This window comes from Acinonyx jubatus, chromosome A3, assembly GCF_027475565.1.
Source record: "Acinonyx jubatus isolate Ajub_Pintada_27869175 chromosome A3, VMU_Ajub_asm_v1.0, whole genome shotgun sequence".
Lineage (NCBI taxonomy): Eukaryota > Metazoa > Chordata > Mammalia > Carnivora > Felidae > Acinonyx > Acinonyx jubatus.
Window position 1 is genome coordinate 23578054 of NC_069388.1, and position 20210 is coordinate 23598263.

The 20210-nt window shown below is 39.2% G+C and overlaps 1 protein-coding gene and 1 pseudogene across 2 annotated transcripts in view; one reads left to right on the top strand and one right to left on the bottom strand.

The window, feature by feature from the left end:
• Positions 1-20210, top strand: part of TRPC4AP (transient receptor potential cation channel subfamily C member 4 associated protein) — a 69407-nt gene that overhangs the window by 15539 nt on the left and 33658 nt on the right. For both annotated transcript variants that reach the window (XM_027069932.2, XM_027069931.2), the window contains exons 3-7: positions 1490-1606; positions 7805-7862; positions 10238-10293; positions 12795-12923; positions 18897-19104. In XM_027069932.2, coding sequence (XP_026925733.1) covers positions 1490-1606; positions 7805-7862; positions 10238-10293; positions 12795-12923; positions 18897-19104 — 568 coding nt within the window. The remainder of the gene's footprint in view (positions 1-1489; positions 1607-7804; positions 7863-10237; positions 10294-12794; positions 12924-18896; positions 19105-20210) is intronic.
• LOC128311128 (40S ribosomal protein S29-like) lies at positions 8564-8960 on the bottom strand (annotated as a pseudogene).

Consider the following 20210-nt stretch of genomic DNA (forward strand, 5'->3'; position numbering starts at 1 on the left):
TATATGAGATGGGTGGTATATTTATTTGTTTTAGCCCAGAATACTTTGATTGCAGGGCACAGTAACCTACTCAGTAGCAAAAAAGATCCTCTATTGTCTCATGTAACTGGAAAGCACAAGTGTGAATTCAAGGGCTAAACAAGGTTAAGTCGTCCATTTCTTATCTTGCCATCTGTGTGTGGCTTCATGTTCCTCCATGTAATCACAGCTCTAGGGTGACATTTCTACAGCTTAGGCCAGCCACTTAGGTGAGGAGGATGAGAGACTATTGGCTAGGCCTGATCACCTGCTCCTGGGGCTGGCACAGCCCCAACAGAACCATGTGAAAAGTAGGGAGGGGCGTTTTCCCCAAGGAAATGGGGCTTTTACTTGAAGAAGAGAAAAAGAGTGAGTGGGCAGGCAAACCCAGATGTCTTTATCATTCCCTCTTCAGTAGAGAGAACAGCCTCAGCGGTAGCACACCCAAAGGCTGTGGCCGTTACATGATGAGTCCAAATTTGTCTTCCTCCTAAGCCGGCTTCCACTGTACCATGTTGCCAGGAGGAATTACATGCTAGTTTTATAGTTGAGAAAAATGAGACCCAGAGAAAGTGGTTCAGTCTTTAGTAAGTAGTTCAGTCGCTAATTATGTGAGCCTGGGCAACTTCTTAATTTTGCTTTTCACCTATAAAATGGGTAAAACTGTACTCAGTTCATTGACTTATTTTAAGGATTAGGTAGGCTAAAGTGCAAAAGCCCAGTGCCCAGTATGTAACAGGTTGTCTGTTAGAGTTCTGCCTTTTCTTGATGTGTGATACCTGGACCAGCAGTATCAGCAGCATTTGGGAGCTTGTTAATAAGGGCACATTCTCAGGCCCCACCCTGGACCTATTGAATCAGAAACTCTGCAGGTGGGATTCAGCAGTATGGGTTTTAACAAGCCCTTCAAGTGATTCTGATGTTCACCACTGTGTGAGAACTGCTGCTCTAGCCCATCGTGTTCCATTTTCCCTCAAGGTCCATGAAGAGAGCGCGTAATGAGTAAGATCCTTGATTCTTGCCACACTTTATCTCCTAGTTCATCCCACATGGTTCTTTTCTCCTCTGTAAGCGCAGACTCTGGAGCCAGATGTCCTAGGTTTAAATCCTGGCTCTTCACCTACCAGTTGTGTGATGTTGACAACTTCGTACTTCAGTTTGCATATCTTTAAAATTGGGATGATATATTACTATTATCTCTTAGGTTTGTGAAGATTAAAAGAGGTCTTCCATGAAGTACTTAGAACCATACCTGGTACATATTAAGCATGAAATAAATTAGTGGTTGCTAATGTTAAAACTTTTATCATTATATTAACTTTTCTGTAAGATTATTATTTTTTTCTGTTATGGTTGGGGGCTATCTTTGGGCTCATGGGAGTTCAAGTTGTGACTCAAGCTGATGTTTTGGTGTCTGGTTCCTGTTGAATACTAAAACTGAAAGTCACTCTGCATGCTTTTTTTAAACTAGGAAATTTCTCCTCTTCTCTCCATGGAGGCTATGGCATTTGTTACTGAAGAGAGGAAACTTACCCAAGAAACCACTTATCCAAATACTTATATTTTTGACTTGTTTGGAGGCGTTGATGTAAGTAGTTGTTTGTGATTACTACTGTTTAATGGCTTGAGTATTTAACTCTTGAAATGGAAGAAAGACAGGAGTTCAGAATTCATAGCAAACACTTCAGAATTTTAATCTTTAGAAGTTCATGGGCTCTTGGGGTGCCTGGGTGGTTTAGTCAGTTAAGCATCCAACTCTTGGTTTCAGCTCAGGTCGTCATCTCATGATTCGTGAGTTTGAGCCCTGCATCAGGCTCCACGCTGACAATGCAGAGCCTGCTTGGGATTCTCTCTCCCTCTCTGCCCCTCCCTGCTCATTCTCTCTGTCTCTCTCTCAAATAACTTGAAAAAGAAAAAAAAGTTCAGGGGCTCTTACCTATGTTGAAACACCATAGCTTTAAGTTAGAATAATTTGAGTTAATTATATATCCACCTTTTTCTTTTTTTTTTTTTTAATTTTTTTTTTTTTACATTTATTTATTTTTGAGACAGAGAGAGAGAGAGCATGAACGGGGGAGGGGCAGAGAGAGAGGGAGACACAGAATCGGAAACAGGCTCCAGGCTCTGAGCCATCAGCCCAGAGCCCGACGCGGGGCTCGAACTCACGGACCACGAGATCGTGACCTGAGCTGAAGTCGAACGCTCAACCGACTGAGCCACCCAGGCGCCCCCACCTTTTTCTTTTTTTAAGGCAGAAAGTGAAAGGTGTGTCTCCTACTTCCTCTTGTCCCCTCTTCAGAGGCAACTGTGATTTCTAGTTTCTTGTGTCCCTCCAGAGATGTTCTGTGGTTGTGTGTGTGTGTGTGTGTGTGTGTGTGTGTGTGTGTGTGTGTGAGAGAGAGAGAGAGAGAGAGAGAGAGAGAGAGAATAACTCCCACTGTCCCCATCTTAGGTTTATTTTCTTCCCACGTAGAGGTTGCATACCCCATATATAGGTACACTGTTCTTTACCTTGCTTTTTTCCACGTAATTCTCTAGCTTGGGGATAGGTTCGTTTCAGTACGTGTAAATCTGCCTGATTATTTTAAATGGCTATATAGTATTTCCTAGTAGAATTATACCATAATTTTATTTACCCAGGCCTCAATTGATGAGCCTTTAGAGTTTTTTCACACCTTTCCTTTTATAACAAGGTTGCAATAAATGCTTTTGTACATGGGGGTATATACCTATGGGATCCAAATATGTGTGTGTTTCATTGTTGATAAACTTGTTAATTATATACCTAAGAGGTTTTATCAGCTTGCATCTGCAGTAACAAAGTATAAGAGTATCTTTATCTACACCGTCACCAACACAGTGTGTAGATGTGTGTTTTTATGGACTGTGTTATTGAAGTCTTATAGGAAAATGTACCAATAATTATCACAAAATAAGTTCACCCTTGTCACTACCAACCACATCATGAAATGGAACATTATTGGCCCCCCGTACCTCCTTTACCAAATGGTACATTTTTTTTTTTTAAGTTATTTATTAGAGGGTGCATGTGCGCAAGCCAGGGGATGCAGAGAGAGAAGGAGAAAGAAATCCAAGCAGGCTCCACACTGTCAGCACAGAGCTCAATATGGGGCTCCATCTCATGAACTGTGAGATAATGACCTGAGCCAAGATCAAGTATTAGATGCTCAACTGACTGAGCCACCCAGGTGCCCCTCAAATGGTACATTTCAAGTAAATTTTATATATTTGCTAAACAGATATGGGGGAAAAATGGTATTTCTTTAGTTTTTTAAAAACTTTGTTTGGGGCGCCTGGGTGGCTCAGTCGGTTGAGCGGCCGACTTCAGCTCAGGTCATGATCTCACGGTCCGTGAGTTTGAGCCCTGCGTTGGGCTCTGTGCTGACAGCTCAGAGCCTGGAGCCTGTTTCAGATTCTGTGTCTCCCTCCCTCTGACCCTCCCCCGTCATGCTCTGTCTCTCTCTGTCTCAAAAATAAACATTAAAAAAAAAAATTAAAAAAAAAAACTTTATCGAGATCGTTCATGCACCAATTCACCTATGTAAAGGGACACTTCAGTGGTTTTTAGTGTATTCACAGGTCTGTGCAACCATCACCACAGTCAATTTTAGGGCATTTTTATCACCCTGGAAAAACTCCATGATATGTTTTAGCTATCACTCCCCTACACACTTCTGTCATAGGCAACTTTTATTCTACTTTTTATCTCTATAGATAGCCCTATTCTGGACATTTCATCTTAATGGAATCATGTAATATGTAGTTTTCTTTTATGGACTTCTTTAACTCAGCTTAATGTTTTCAAGTTCATCCATGTTGTGGCCTATGTGAGTACTGCATTCTTTTTATGGCTGAAGAACATTCTATTGTATTCACATACCACATTTTGTATATCTGTCAATCGATGGATTTTGGGGTTTCTACCTTTTAGCTATTAGGAATAATGCTACTCTTAACATTTGTGTCCATTTTCTGTGTGGACATATGTTTTTATTAGGGTATATACCTGGAAGTGGGTTTGCTGAGGTGTATGGTAACTCTTAAGTTTAATGTCTTGAGGACCCTTTAGACCCAAAGCAGCTGCACCATTTTACATGCCCACCAATGTGTATGAAGGTTCTAATTTTTCCATATCCTTGTCAGCATTTGTTATTATCTGTGCTTTTGATTATAGCCATGCTACTGGGTATAGAGTGGTATCTCACTGTGGTTTTGGTGTGGATTTTCCAGATGGCTAATGACGTTGAACATCTTTTTATGTGCTTATAGGTCATCTGTACGTCTTCCTTGGAAAATCTCTATTTCCTTTTCTCATTTTTTAATTGGGTTGTCGTCTTATGCCTTCTAAGAGTATTTTATATATTCTCTTCATAGTTTTTAAAATTTGCATTTTTCCATGAGTGGGATTGAAAATCTTTTCATGTATTTATAAGTAATTCCTTTTCTGCCAGTTGTCTCTTAGTGTCTTTGCATCCTTTTCTATTTGGTTATTAGGCCTTTCTTCATTGATTTTCCATTTTAGTTTGGGCTGCTATAACAAACTGTCACAGACTGGGTAACTTATAAACAAAAGAAATCAATTTCTTGTAGTTCTTGGGGCTGGGAAGTCCATGGTCATGGCTTTGGCAAATTTGCTGCCTAGTGAAGGCCCTCTTCCACGTTGTAGACTGCCAGCCTCTCCTTGTCCTCATGTAGTGGGAGGGGCTAGGGATATCTCAGGAGACTTTTTTAGAAGGACATAATCTCATTCCTGAGAGCTCTGCCCTCCTTACCTAATCAGCTTCCGTAGGCCCCACCTCCTAATGCTATTCCATTTGGCATTAGGATTTAACATACAAATTTTGGGAGGACACAAACATTTAGACTGTAACACTTTGTAAGTACTCAGTTTTTAAAGGTCCTTTGTTGGGAGACCTGCGTGGCTCAGTCGGTTAAGCATCCAACTTTGGCTATTAGTGAGCCTTGGAGCCCCTCTGCTGTCAGTGCAGGGTCCACTTCGGATTCTCTGCCCCTCCCCTGCTCGTACACGTGTGCTCGCATGCTCTCTCTCTCTCCCTCTCCCTCCCTCCCTCTTTCTCTCTCTCTCTCTCTCTCTCAAAAATAAATAAATAAATAAATAAAAACGTTAAAAAAAATAAGGGTCCTTTGTTATATGTGTTGGGTTTTTTCCCCAAGTTTTAAAATTAAATTTTGACTTTGTTTATGGTACTTTTAAATGGAGAGGGGTTTACTTTTTAGATACAGGAAGGATGTTCACCTTGTAAAAACGGGAGCTGTACATTTATGGTGTATACTCTGCTGGCTCATGTTATACTGCAATTTAAATTTTTTTTTCAACATTTATTTTTGAGAGACAGAGCGAGACAGAGCATGAGTGGGGGAGGGGCAGAGAGAGGAGGGGGACACAGAATCCGAAGCAGGCTCTAGGCTCTGAGCTGTCACCACAGAGCCTGATGTAGGGCTTGAACTCACGGACTGCAAGATCATGACCTGAGCTGAAGTCGGCCGCCCAACCAACTGAACCACCCAGGCGTCCCTGTTACACTGCAATTTAAAAAATGTTTCCTTAAAGATGCTATTTTCCACAAAAGTAAAGATTGTTACACATTTGCATCCATAGCATCAGTCATAGTCTTTATTCCCTAAGTGTTGCTCAACATTGCCTCTCCTCAGCAGCTGTAGGGGTCCTGCAACAGTTACTTAATGACCAGCTCGAGGGATCCTTTACCTCTGAATTGTTCATTGAGGAATGTATTGTAATAAAAACCACTGTATTTATGGGAGGAAAAAAAAATAATGTGGGTCTCTGGGGTCTCTAGCCTGATGTCTGTTTGAATCAAAGTTTTGTGATTTTGTGAGGTTTTGGTCTGCTTTGGGGAAGATTGGCTTCTCCAGGAATTTCGTCTGTTGATAAATAGGAGATTTTGTTCTGGTCCTTTTGCTCTCGACTTACCTTTAGTTGGGTGCATTTGTTCTTGTTGAACTCCCTTGTCATCTTGCTCCTGTTTCAGACAGAGCTCTTTATTTCTTCCTCTGCCAGTCACTAGCTATGCCCCAAAGTCACCCTTTCTTCAGTATGAATTGGAATAATTGGGCACGTTGGTGGTTAGACCACTCCTTTATCAACTTGACCCAACCCCTGACGTGGCAGTGAAAAGTGTATCCTAGAGTTTGTAAAGTCAGATGCGTACAGGGTCAAGTAGGTACCTTAGTGGACTGAAGGAGCCCGAGTCATGATCTGTGTAAATTAAATGCCTGCAGGGACTGTGGAGAAGTGGAGAGTGTGTGCCCATTTTATGGGGAAATGACTCTTTCACCCCCATTGACTATTGTTGCCCTGGGGGTGTGTGGGAAATCTAGATTCTTATGTAAAATCTCCCAGCTTTTCAGTAGATGTGGACCAAATGAAATGTCTATAGGCCATAATCCATAGCTTGGCATTAAAGGACTTTTAATTTATTCATTGACATAATCCATCTTCCACTTGAGCATCTTATAACTTTGGATGATTTTGAGAAGTGGGGCATCTCTTTAGAAAACCATTTGTGGAGCATGCCTAAATCCTTAAAGATCATTAATCATTTGGCTTTGTTTACATTTCTTTCTGTAACTTTCTCATAAAGATGTAAGTCAAAATGAAATAAAGTTTGTATACAAAGATGCTTAGCGTAGTATCACATATAATAGTTAAAAATACCCTCAGCAGGAGGGCAGTTTTTGTTTTCTCTAAGGTTGGTGGTGATATTATTGATTTTCTCTGTTACTTTCTTTTCTCTACTAAATTAATTTTTACTCTAATTCTTATTATTTCCTTTCTTCTGCATACTTTGGGTTTGTACCTCTTTCTCCAGTGTCTTAATGTGAAAGATAAGGCTATTGGTTTGAGATAATTCTTTTTTTTAGATATAGGCATTTACAACTATAAATTTCCATCTAAACACAGCTTTAGCTATATCATAAGTTTTACTGTATTCATTTATCTGAAAGTATTTTCTAATTTTTTTGACTCACATTTATGTGTTTTTTAATTTTCCACATTGGTGAATTTCCCAAATTTCTTTCTGGTATTTTTAATTTTATTTCGTTGTGATCAGATAATATGCTTTGTGTAATTTCAGTCCTTTCAATTTATTGAGGCTTGTTTTATGGTCTAATATATGATTTATCCTGGAGAATATTCCATGTATGCTTGAGTAGAATGTATGTGTATTCTGTTGATAGGCAGAATGTTCTATAGATACCTGTTAGAGCTTGTTGGTTTATAATGTTCAAGTCTTCAGGGGTGCCTGGGTGGCCCAGTTGGTTTAGCCTCTAACTCTTAGTTTCGGCTCAGGTATGATCTCGTGGTTCTGTGAGTTTGAGCCCTGCACTGGGCTAGGCACTGATGGTGCAGAGCCTGCCTGGGATTCTCTCTCTCCCTCTCTCTCTGCCTCTCTATCTCTCAAAAACATAAAATAGTTAAATAATTTAAAGATAAAAATAAAATGAGAAAGCTGAGGCCATGGAGAGAATTACTTGCCCAAGTTGACATGGGGACTAGGTGGCTGAGCTGAGCTGTGACTAGAACCCAGGCTTCCTGACTCTTGGTACAGTGCTCATCCCTATGAGCCTCACTGCTTTCTGGGTGTGTTGGGAACAGATGTTTGGGCCATCAGTTATCATGGCAAAGATTGTTTTATAAGTTATGCTTGGAAATAATTATGAAGATTTTACCCAATTTTCTTTTTTTTTTTTTTTTTTTAACTCTTTAAATTTTTATCTATAGCTCCTTGTAGAAATTCTTATGAGGCCTACAATCTCTATCCGGGGACAGAAACTGAAAAGTAAGTATACTTGCAAGCCATTGGCCCTCATTTCCCAGCCTGCTGATGTGATGTGGTTTTCAGGAGCTTCTCTTCTTTCACCTCCTAACTCAAGAGTGAGGGTCTGCCTTCTATTATTCAGTGGCAGCATGTGCTCTCCTCCCCCAACTAGGCAGCTCTCTTTGTCAGTTTTATACTCAGTAGAAATAGAGATCTGGGGCTTTAAACGAAAAAGTGTGAAAACCACTGGGCTAAAAGAATTGCATCTTAGTAGATTCTGATAGTCTCTAGGCCCAACTTTTAGGTTTTCTCTGAAAACTCTTATTTCTCCTGTCTAGTTAATTGAGGGAATAAAGAATAACCTGGTAGGATCATTTGTTTTATATTGTTGTTGTTGTTGTTATAAAGGTGATATGTGCTCTTGGTAAAAAGTTCAGTCATTACCAGAAATGGTAAGGGTTAAAAAGTCAAAGGGTTTTGGTAGCTTATTTCTTAAGCTGGGTGATGGGTCTTATGGGTATTATTCTTTTATTCCTTTTTATAACTTCTGCATGTTACAAGTATTATTTTTAGGTATTCAGTATTTAATAAGGAGAAAAAAGTAAGAGCACTTTTCTTTGGCATTAAAAGCCAACAATCACAAAAATAAATACATACATATGTGCCAGAGATCACTTTTAACATTTGATGAATGCTTTTCTGCAAACCTCATATACACATGTTTTTAATTGAATTACTTTTATTTTATGTACAATGAACATTAAGGTAGGTATCCTAGATATCTGTGGGTAAGGTAGGTATCTTGGATGACCCACTCAAGGAAGTTCACTTAATCCAACTTAATGAACCCTATATCCTTCGCCTACTGACAGAAACACTGTGGCACATACTGAGGCCGTGTTTCCTGATCAGACCGTGGTGGTTTGAGCAGATGCGTCAAGAACGAGAACCCTGCTCAGACTTCCTCAGATGGCTCCAGTAGAGCTGCTGCTGACCCATCTTGCTCTCTCTGATGTGACAAGGCGAAAGGAAAAGTATCTTTTTTAAATAAAAAAAAAAAAAAAATTCCCTCCTTAACTGGAACAAACCAAACTACATAAGGCCTTGTTAGTGCGTGCAGCAGTGGTTAAGAAGACTCATATTCATCTTTGATGTCTCAGCTTTGTACTCTATCTAAATTGGTTCTTTGGGTTCTCTATGCACTGATAATTGGCATCTTGTAATTACTTTTTGGGGTACTCATTCTCTCTTGTACTAGATTTATAAGTTCCACTAGGGCTAGGATTTTTTTTTCCCCCACTGAACACTGTGTATTCTTTATCTGCTCTAGAGTAGGTGCCGAATAAATATTTGATGAATGAGTGAATTCCAGTTCCTTTTGAAAATGAAAGGTCTAGAAATATTGAGATACACTGATCTGGTATTCCAACCTGCTCTGAAGTCATGAGATAAACCAAAAAGCCCCAACAGGTTAAAAGGTAGTGATGAGGTATATGAGACATCTGCACTGTCTCAAGATTGTATCAGATAACTCTTCTGGTCAAGCTAGCTTGTCAGGGCCACGCATTGACATCTCAGAGGGAGACCTAGCATTTTAGAGTTTGTGGCAGCATAGGAATGAATGGAAACAGTTTTAAAAAATTTAATGCCAAAGAAAACACTTCGTTGATAGTTCATACTTAGTTTTATTCTCTCCAGGCTTTGGGGTCATGACAATTGTTTCCTTTTTATGGTATTCCCCTGTTCCTACTCACAGAGAAGTAGCTAGTTCTTTGTTGGAGTTAGTAGGTCAGGCAATAAAAGCCATTTCCCCAACAGAAATAACAAAAAAACAAAAACACACTTATAGTCTTTAGTAAAAATGATAACCTTTGTTTGCTGCTAGTAGAACTTTCAATGAAGACTTGTAACGCTCAGTCAGGAAGCTCATACTTGGGATTCTGGCAGTTCTGCTTTCGGAAATGTATCTTGAGGAACCGATGCAACACAAGCATAAAAAGGTTACACACATATATTAAATTGCTTGTTTTTAGTCTATTTAAATAACAAAAATCCCCCCCCCCCCCATCCAAAACCCTGGATATACTCTAAGCAAACTACAGAGAGAACATGGCTATTAAGTGATGACACCACAGTAGATTGAAAACATGAAGGCTATGGAGCATAGGAAAAAAAGGGCTACTATCAACCAAAAATCCATATACTAATTGGCTTGTAGTTTCTGATGAGTATCATGAAAATCTTTGGTAAGCAAGGACCGGAAAGAGGTGTGCTAAAAGGAAAGTAATCATCTTGGAGGAGATTGTGAGGACCAGTTCTTGTGTTCAAAAAGTTTAATTCTGTAACAATATCTTTTCAATGAGGAAAATAACCAGTTATTTCCCTTTCACTTTCAGTAAGTGATGAAATGTCCAAGGACTGTTTGAGCATCCTGTATAATACCTGTGTCTGTGTAAGTATGCCTGCCCTTGGGGCCCCATTTATCTCCCCACCACATCTGCAGTGTTTGAGAAAGGAAAGTTCGAGTGCGGGGGGTGGACATGAGAGCTATCCTCAGACATGGGGCAATTGGACTGACTTACATGGGCCTGAGAACCAGGACCAACAGGTGGGAATTACGGGGAGGCAGAATTTCGTAGAAAGTGTTAAGAGCCAGGGCTACTGCAGCAGGTGGTGATCTCCTTTAGCCCTGGAGAGACTAAACAATCTCTCCAGAGACAGACTCTGTCCAAGCAGAGACTGAACAATCACTTACCAAGTGGATACATGCACTGGGAGAATGTATTCCTTTTAAGATTCCTTTTAATCCCTTTATTTCTGTTTCTTCATTTTCCTTGTTAGAAAACAAAACAGGAACCAGAAGCCTCACCAATATATTGAGCAGGACACTCTGTTTGGTCGACCCTGAGCAAGAAAGAAAGGTGGATAAAAGAAGCATTTTGGTAGAAAGGAAAAAGCCTAGCACTTAGTGCTAGAACATGATTTGGAGTTCTGGCTCATGGCTCAGTGCTTATTAATTTACCTCCCTGAGCTTTTAGTTTCTTATCAGGAGAGTGCAGTCAGTAATCTTACCAACATTGTAGGCTTGTTATGAGGACTAAGTGGGATGATAGATGTGAAAGCACCTTGTAAAGTAACATACATGTGGTAGTTTTTGTAAAATGCAGTATCCATCTTTTAGGAACTTCTGTGGTAAACTGTAAGCAGCATAATACATGGCAGAAATGAAACCAATGCCCCTGTAGAAGTGAAATCTGTGTGCTATGAAAATACAGCAGAGCATTTAATTACATTTCATTTCTTGCCTCATTCCAAAAGAGGTTTCAGGCATCTTGTATAAAATTTCCCAAGATCATAAATCATAAATTTAGAAGTAGGTAAGGAAAAGGGTGGAACACGGTGAGGGTGTAACATGTATCCAGGAATTGGGCTGACTATAAAATCAGTGGTGTTGTGGATGGGACATAAATTTGGGTTTAAGCTTCTTATCAACCAACACAAATAGAGAAATAAGTTTCAACACTTATGCAGTTCAGCATCTGTAACTGTGCCATGCAACAGAAATATAGCGTGAACCACTTAGATTATTTTAAATTTCCTTATAGCCACATTTTTTCAGAAAGTAAGAAAAGAAGTAGGAAGAAATCGTGAAGTTAATTTTAATAATATATTTTATTTAGCATAGTATATCAAGATTATTCCAATATGTCAGGGCGCCTGGGTGTCTCAGTCAGTTGAGCATCTGATTCTTGATTTCAGCTCAGGTCATAACCCTGGGGTCAAGGGATCGAACCCCATTTCGGGCTCAGTGATGAATGTAGAGTTGTTTGAGATTCTCTCCCTCCCTCTCTCCCTCCCTCCCTCCCTCCCTCTCTCCCTCTCTCCCTGTCTCCCCCCCTCCCTCCCTCCCTCTCTCCCTCTCTCCCCCTCTCCCCCCTCCCTCCTCCCTCCCTCCCTCCCTCTCTCTCTCTCTCTCTCTCTCTCTCTCTCTCTCTCCTTTCTCCCTGTCTCCTCCTCCCATCTCCCTCTGCCCCTTTTCCCTGCTTGCGTGCTCTCCCTAAAAAAAAAAAATAATAAGATTATTCCAACATGTAAACAATTGTAAGTAATTATTAATAAGATATTTACTTTCTTTTTTCGTACTAAGCTTTCAAAACTCAGTGTGTTTTACACTTGGAGCACCATGTTTCAAGTGCTCAGTAGCCACATGTAGCTAGTGGACAGAGAGGCACAGACAGACCTAGAAGATAAAAGGAAACTAATTGTTCAGCTAACATACAACTATTCTTGCAACTGAGGTCAGTAAGAAGTTGTCCTTATTTTAAAAGATGATGTATGTATGATGACCCCCTCTTGGGCAACTTCCATGTGGTCATTAGTTTTATGAGGCTTTTGTTAATGACACCTAATGTTAATCAGTGATACTCCAGCAAAACACAGTTCAGTTTAAAAAAAAAAAGGGGGGGGGGAAAGGAGGAAACAAAAATGTGAAGAACATAGTATGATATGGTCCAACTCTGCTGATCTGGCTTAATTCCAGGGATTAGGCAGAAATGAAGAAATGTCTGGAGGTGCCTGTTTTGGGGTGGAGACGGTGCAGATTTTGGCTAATCTGGAGTAAGGACGTCATGCCTGAAGACATTGACATTCACTCCTTAAAATGTACTGCTGGCCAAATAAAACTTGGGCTACTGGGTGCTAGTGTGTAGCTCCTCATTGAGTTACTAGGCAGGTATTAGGTCAGAACATATGGTGAACCTACCATGGAGAGACCCATCCTCTCAAAAAGCATTTGCACACGTTTTGTATATGGTTATAGGGATTTAAGTCCTCTGCCAAGAATTCCTCAGGGAGCTTGAAGTTGCTTTCCAGTTTCCAGAAGGGGGTACCTTGCTTTTCAGGTTTTAAGATTATAACCTATCCTGCCTTTTCTCTCCTTCTCCCTTGTGATAGACGGAAGGAGTTACAAAGCGTTTGGCAGAAAAGAATGACTTTGTGATCTTCCTGTTTACGTTGATGACGAGTAAGAAAACATTCTTACAAACAGCAACCCTCATTGAAGATATTTTGGGTGTTAAAAAGGTGAGCTATGTTCTCCAGCAGGTGGATGACCAGATGGTGGAGGGTGTCTTCGATAATTGGATTCTCAAGACTGATGTACAGAGCTCTTTTAAAAGAAAAATTCATCCATATTCCTCGTGTTAACTTTTTTTTTTTTTTTACTTAAATATATTTAGGTACAAAAGTAGGTTATATTTCTTCTTCTAATGGGTTTTAAGTGACAGTAAAACCTAAGTCAGTATATAAATTGAAATCAAACTAATGATAAAACTCAAAAGTTCAGATTGCCTTTAATGTGATGGCTAATGTTACTTTGCTGAAATCAAATTGCCCTTTGCTAATTATTATGATGCAGGATCTTTTTGGCATACTTACACTGCTGTATGCTATGGGATAACTCCATTTTCCTACCACTTTTCTATATTTGAATGCTGTGAAACCTTCATTCATCAGGATATGTTTCCCTGGATGGTGATGTTTGGCTTAGACTTACTAAGTTCACTTCTGTTTAATCTCATTAGTCTTAAACAGTTAAAATTTGATACCAACATAGGAGACACAAATGTGAGCACTGAAAGCCTGCCACTTGGTCATAAGATGGACATTCAAAAGATCCTGAATATACTTAAAAAAAAAAAAAAGAAAGAAATCCCACACACAGGGGCGCCTGGGTTGGTTGGTTAAGCGTCTGATTCAGCTCAGGTCATGATCTCACAGTTAGTGAGCTGTCGTGCTGACAAGCTCAGAGCCTAGAGCCTGCTTCAGATTCTGTCTCTCTAGCTCTCTGCCCCTCCCCCACTCATGTTCATTCTCTCTCTCTCTCTCTCAAATAAACATTAAAATTTTTTTTATTTTTTTTTTTTAAAAACACACAAAGGGGCACCTGACTGGCTCAGTTGGTGGAACATACAACTCTTGATCTCTGGGTCATGAGTATAAGCCCCATGTTGGATGTAGAGCCTACTTAAAAAAATGTTTTTTAAAGAGGAGCTGTGATGAAAATGAAACACTAAATTAAAAAATATCATAAAAAACTTAGAACCCAAAAAACACACCATCTGTTAGATATCTGTTAGATAGTCAGTGTATTAGATATTTGTGTAATGCTTGTGAAGACATGGAGCTTACTTCCCTAGTCCTTATTCCATGCCTCCATGTTGGTTGCAGTGGGAAGATTTCTTCCTCTTACTACTGAGGAGGCAGGAATTGCCTCTTAGAGTTGCTCTTGCAGAGAAAAGGCTACCCGCGTGCATTGCGGTTACCCTAGCTTTCGTTTCTGTCTTTCTGCTGCATTTTCCTCAGGCCTTGCTTGTCATCGTGCAGGCAGAAGATGCACAAGTGGCCCATTGTCTGTAGGAACACACTGGAGATGTGTGCAGGTCCCAGACCCTTTGTGTTCTTTGATAAAAAGTCTTTGTCATTTTTCCAATAATTGTATGCTCCAGCCAGTGTGTGAAAGGGGGCTTCAAGGGTGGAAACACTAGACTTCTTCGCAGTTTCAGCATGGGAGTCTAGGATTGCTCCTTCATAACTTTTCCTGCTTGCCTGTCATGCCCTGTCACACTCATATTTTTGTGTGTTGCTAAAAATAGTGATGAGTTCTGCTAGACATTGTTACCTTGGTGCAGTCTGAAAGGGGGATAGGCACCGTAAAGAAAGTGGGAACCCAAGCCACAGACTGGGAAAAGATATATGTAACTCATGTAACTAACAAATTGGTATTCAGAATTTATCAAGAATTCTTACAAATCAGCAAGAAAAAGACAACCTAGTTAAAAAAAGGGGCCGGGGGAGGCAGTGATGTAAGCAAGCATTTCACAGAAGAGAATCTATAAATAAAAGAAGATGCTTCATTAATGATGAGGGAAATGCAAATTAAGGCCACCATGAGAGCACAAATGTTGGTGAGAATGTATATCATTGGAAATACTTCTATACTGCTGATATCTTTTTGTTCCTGCAGAATATATTTATCTTCTTTTCTAGTTGAACATGTGCATACCTCGTGATCTAGCACCTAGGGAAGCACTACCCTGAGGGCCGAGGCATCATTCTTGTGCCTGGGTCACCTGTAACCTATTCCCAGGCATGCTTGTGGATAAACTCCATCCCAGACAGACCAGTAATTCTTAGAAATGAAAACACTACATCAAAGCCAAGAGATTGTGAAATCAATCCACTGGGTCTGTCAGCTAAATAGAAAAGATTAAAGTATATCATGTAAGGGTTATTATTTAAGTTTTTGTCACATATTTATACATTCACCTATGTATGTTTTATTGGGTTGTGATGGAAACTTTTTCTTATTCTTGGACATTATCAGAATGGTTTGGAAGCCAGAAATACTTCTGTACATGTGCATCAAGAAACACATAAGAATGTTTACAGCATTGTTTCAGGGTCAAAAAACTGAAACCAAGTCTGTGGTCCATCAGCAGTAGAATGGATAAATTTTCTCTATCCACACAATGGAATATTATAAAGTAGTGGAAGTGAATAAATTGTTGATATAGGCAACAACATAGCTAACTCATAGAAAGTACTGATAGAAGTCAGTTACAGAAGACTGTATGTAGTGTATCATTTTTATAAAGCTCTGAAATAAGCAAACTCAACTCATACACAAAGCTTTTTTTATCTTAACAGCAAAGCAAAAATAAAATTCAGGTTTGTGGTTACCTCTGGCAGAGAAGCAGGAAGATGTGATAGGAAAGGCACACACAGCTATTCACTTGATTATGCTTCGTAACATATGTTGTATGTATAAAATTTAAAATTAAAATATAACACAAGGAAGTGGGCTTGGAGGGTGGTAGGACCTAGTTTATGACCCATCACAGAGCTAGAGGAACAGGGCTGAAAGTTACAGTTACCAATAATAACAATGGCTCCCATTTGTTGTGTACTGGGGAAGGAGAAGGCAAAGGTGGAAGAGGCTGCCCCCAGGTAGCTCCTCCACAGCGAACTCCAGGCCTTCATTCCCAGAAGTAAGAGTGGAACTCATGAGGGCTTCTAGGAATCATTCACCTGTTCAGTACACATTTACTGAGACCCTCACCACCAAGTCTTATGTGTTGAGGCTCTGGACAGCCTCAAGGCAGCGTAAGTTTATGTGGAAAATAGATAATTACAAGATCATAGGATATGTGCAGTGATTGAGAAATATCCAGTTCAGTGGAAGTGAATCAGTGAGATGAAGGGCAGTAGGTATTTTCTGAGGAATATACGGATGTTTCAGAAGAAGAGAAGCTCATACAACATGCAACATTTGCAGATTGTAGAGAAGAATAAAAAAAAAAGAAACTAAAATAACAAAGCATTTCATAAAATTCAGTATTCATTTATGATAGAAGTTAGGAATAGAAGGAAAATTCCTTAACTTGATACAGGATATCAGTTAACTTACAGCAAACATAAAACTTAATGTTGAAACTTTGGAAATATTCCTGTTAAAGTCAAAAAGACAAGAATGCCTGCTATTGCTTACTCTAGATAATTGGTTACTTGTGCAAGCACACAAGGAGACACCTATAGGAATATTCATGGCAGCATTGTTTAATAGTGAAAAATTATAGCCTACCTAAACACACACACACACACACACACACACACACACACACACACACACACACACACACATATATGTGTATATAGAAGATTTGGTATGTACTAATACGGGATAACATCTCCAAGATGTATTACTGTTAAAGAGGAAAATGCAGAGCTATGTGTATAGTATGAGTGTGTGTGTGTGTGTGTGTATGCACACACACACACACACACACACACACACACACTGGTTAAATACACTGGAGTAAAAGAGTGAAAAAATGAATGAATTAGAGCTACTTGTATCTGTGTAATTTAATCCTAGTGTTGAGAGGCACCTGGCTGGTCCAATCAGTAGAGCATGCGACTCTTGATCTTGGGATTGTGAGTTCAAGCCCCATATTGGGCCAGAGCCTACTTAAAAATAAATAAAAGTTGAAAAAGTACTAACTTTCTGTTGTCAGAAGTGGCATAAATTAAAAAAAAATCCCAGTGTTAACTAACAGTAAGGTGTCATATATAATTCACACTGTACATGCAAAACAATACATTGTTGGTTTTAAAAACAAAACAATGTTTATGGGGCGCCTGGGTGGCGCAGTCGGTTAAGTGTCCGACTTCAGCCAGGTCACGCTCTCGCGGTCTGTGAGTTCCAGCCCTGCATCAGGCTCTGGGCTGATGATGGCTCAGAGCTTGGAGCCTGTTTCCGATTCTGTGTCTCCCTCTCTCTCTGCCCCTCCCCCGTTCATGCTCTGTCTCTCTCTGTCCCAAAAATAAATAAACGTTGAGAAAAAAAAAATTAAAAAAACAAATAAAAATAAAAACAAAACAATGTCTTTAAATTTTTTGATTTATTTTTTATTGAAGTATAGTTGACATGCAATATAATACTAGTTTCAGGTATACAACCTAGTGATTCGGTGATTTTATACATTAAGCTATACTCGCCACTGTGTATAGTCACCATCTGTCACCATACAATGTTACTGTAATATTATTGACTATATTCCCCATGCTGTACTTTTCATCCCTACAGCTTATTTCTTTTATAACTGGAAGTTTGTACCTCTTAATCCCCTTGACCTATTTTGCCCATCCCCCCCCCAATAATCGCCTCTCTTCTGGCAACCACCAGTTTGTTCTCTGTATTTATGAGTCTTTTTCTGTTTTGTTTATTCATTTGTTTTGTTTTGTAGACTCCTATACAAGTGAAATCAAATGGTATTTGTCTTTCTCTGACTTATTTCACTTAGCATTATATCCTTTTGGTCTCTCCGTGTTGTTGTAAATGGCAAGATCTCATCCTTCTTTATGGCTGAATAATACTCCATTGTCCACGTATACCATGTCTTCTTTATCCATTCATCTGTTGATGAACACATGGGTTGCTTCTCTATCTTGACTATTGTAAATAATGCTTCAATAACTATAGGGGTGCATATATTTTTTTCAAATTACTGTTTTTGTTTTCTTTGGGTAAATACCCAGTGGTGAAATTACTGGATCATTGATATTTCTGTTTTTGATTTTTTTTTTTTTTTTTTTGAGGAAACTCCATACTGTTTTCCGTAGTGGCTGTACCAGTTTACATTCCTACCAACAGCGTACCATCCTCCTTTTTTTCCACATCCTCTCTAACACTTGTTATTTCCTGCCTTTTTAATATTAGCCATTCTGACAGATACGAGGTGATATCTCATTGTGGTTTTGATTTTCATTTCCCTCCTGAAATCTTTTCATGTGTCTGTTGACCTTCTGTATGTCTTCTTTGGAAAAATGTCTATTTAGATTCTCTGCCCATTTTTTTAATCAGATCATTTCTTATGTTGCATTGTGTAAGTTCTTTATTTTTTGGATATTAACCCCTCATCAGATACATCATTTACAAATATCTTCAACAGTAGGTTGCTGTTTCTTTTGTTGGTGGTTTCCTTCACTTTAATACCATATATTTTTATGGAAATACAAGTATAAGAACACGTGTGGGAATAATAAACAGTTCAAAATAAAGGTTCCCTCTGGCAGGAGAAATGGGAACACAACTGGTTAGGAATATTTTATTTCTTATTTCTTAAAAAGAAAACATCTGTAGCAAGAATGGCAATTTATGAATGATAAAACTTGAGCAGTAGGCATTTGCTTTGCTTTGCTTTTCTAAATAGACAAAATGAGCCACATGAACAAAGAATAAGAACAATGGTTTTCAAAGGGTTTAATCCTCAGACCAATCCTATAAGGTATGTTAGTCCCATTTGACAGTTGAGCACACAGAGACTTAGAGAGGTTCCATAACTTACCTGTATTGCACAGCTGCAGTTTGCAGAGCTGGGATTTAACCTAAGTGGTCTAGCTGCCAAGCCCCATTCTTTGGGGAATGCAAACAAGGGGCACATCCAGTGTCAAATGAACTGAGCATGGGGATTGTTTTATTTGTGTTTCCTGTAGGAAATGATCCGACTAGATGAAGTCCCCAATCTGAGTTCTTTAGTATCCAATTTTGATCAGCAGCAGCTTGCTAATTTCTGCCGGATTCTGGCTGTCACCATTTCAGAGATGGATACAGGGAATGATGACAAGCATACACTACTTGCCAAAAATGCTCAGCAGAAGAAGAGCTTGAGCTTAGGACCATCCGCAGCTGAAATCAACCAAGGTAAAATCTCTCAAAGTTTTCGGAGTTTTGAAATTATGGCTCTGAGACCCCTTTGTAAATTATCTGCTCTTTCAATGTCTCCAGAGATTGATCCATGTGAGGGTTCATAGGGTCCACTTAGAGTATGTAAATTTTGTATGTGTTCATTATTATAGGGGCCAAGTTTGTAACCTTTATTAGATTTTTTAATGGATTCAGAACATCAAAAAAGTAAGATTCATTGTTTATCAGAATTACAAATACACGTACCTTTTGATCCACTAAGCCTCATCTGGGCCTTTATCCTGTAGGTATATAGGCAATGATGTATATTCAAGGTCATTCATTGCAACATTGTAATAACAAAAGACCAGAACAACTTAAATGTTTTATTGATAAGAAACTAAATTTCCAGAACATTTCTATAATGGAAAATTGTATAGCTTTTAAGAAAAAACAATGAAGAAGATTTAGTATGTACTAATACAGGATAACATCTCCAAGATGTATTACTGTTAAAGAGGAAAACGCAGAGCTATGTGTATAGTATGATACTTTTTGTAGTAAAGCAGAGATGGGGAGAATAAGATCAGATGTATTTGTTTGCTCATATACAGTATGCATAAACTGAAAGCACACACAAGAAACTAAAAATGGTTACCTGTTGGGGGTGGCTGGAAACAAGGTAGATGACAGCAGTGGAAGTAGGACTTCTGAATGTATTATTTTATGTATTATTTGATTTTAGAACCACATGAATATGCTAATGATTTCCCCACCTGTTGCTTTTTGTTAGCAAGAGAACTTTTTTCTGTTTCTATCCTGGTCTAAGCAGATTTGGAGAAATTGGGCATATATCTGTTTTGGTTATAAGAGTATAGATGATCCATATTTGAACTAAATTATTTATGTGTCTTAAAAGCTAGTTCTTGAACACTAACAGACTGAAAAATCAGTCTGCCTTAGTGTTAACCGAATAACCAATTAAAAAGCAGTAGTAAAGAGGGCGCCTGGGTGGCTCAGTCGGTTAAGTGTCCGACTTTGGCTCAGGTCATGATCTCATGGTTTGTGGGTTCGAGTCCCACATCGGGCTCTGTGCTGACAGCTCAGAGCCTGGAGCCTGCTTC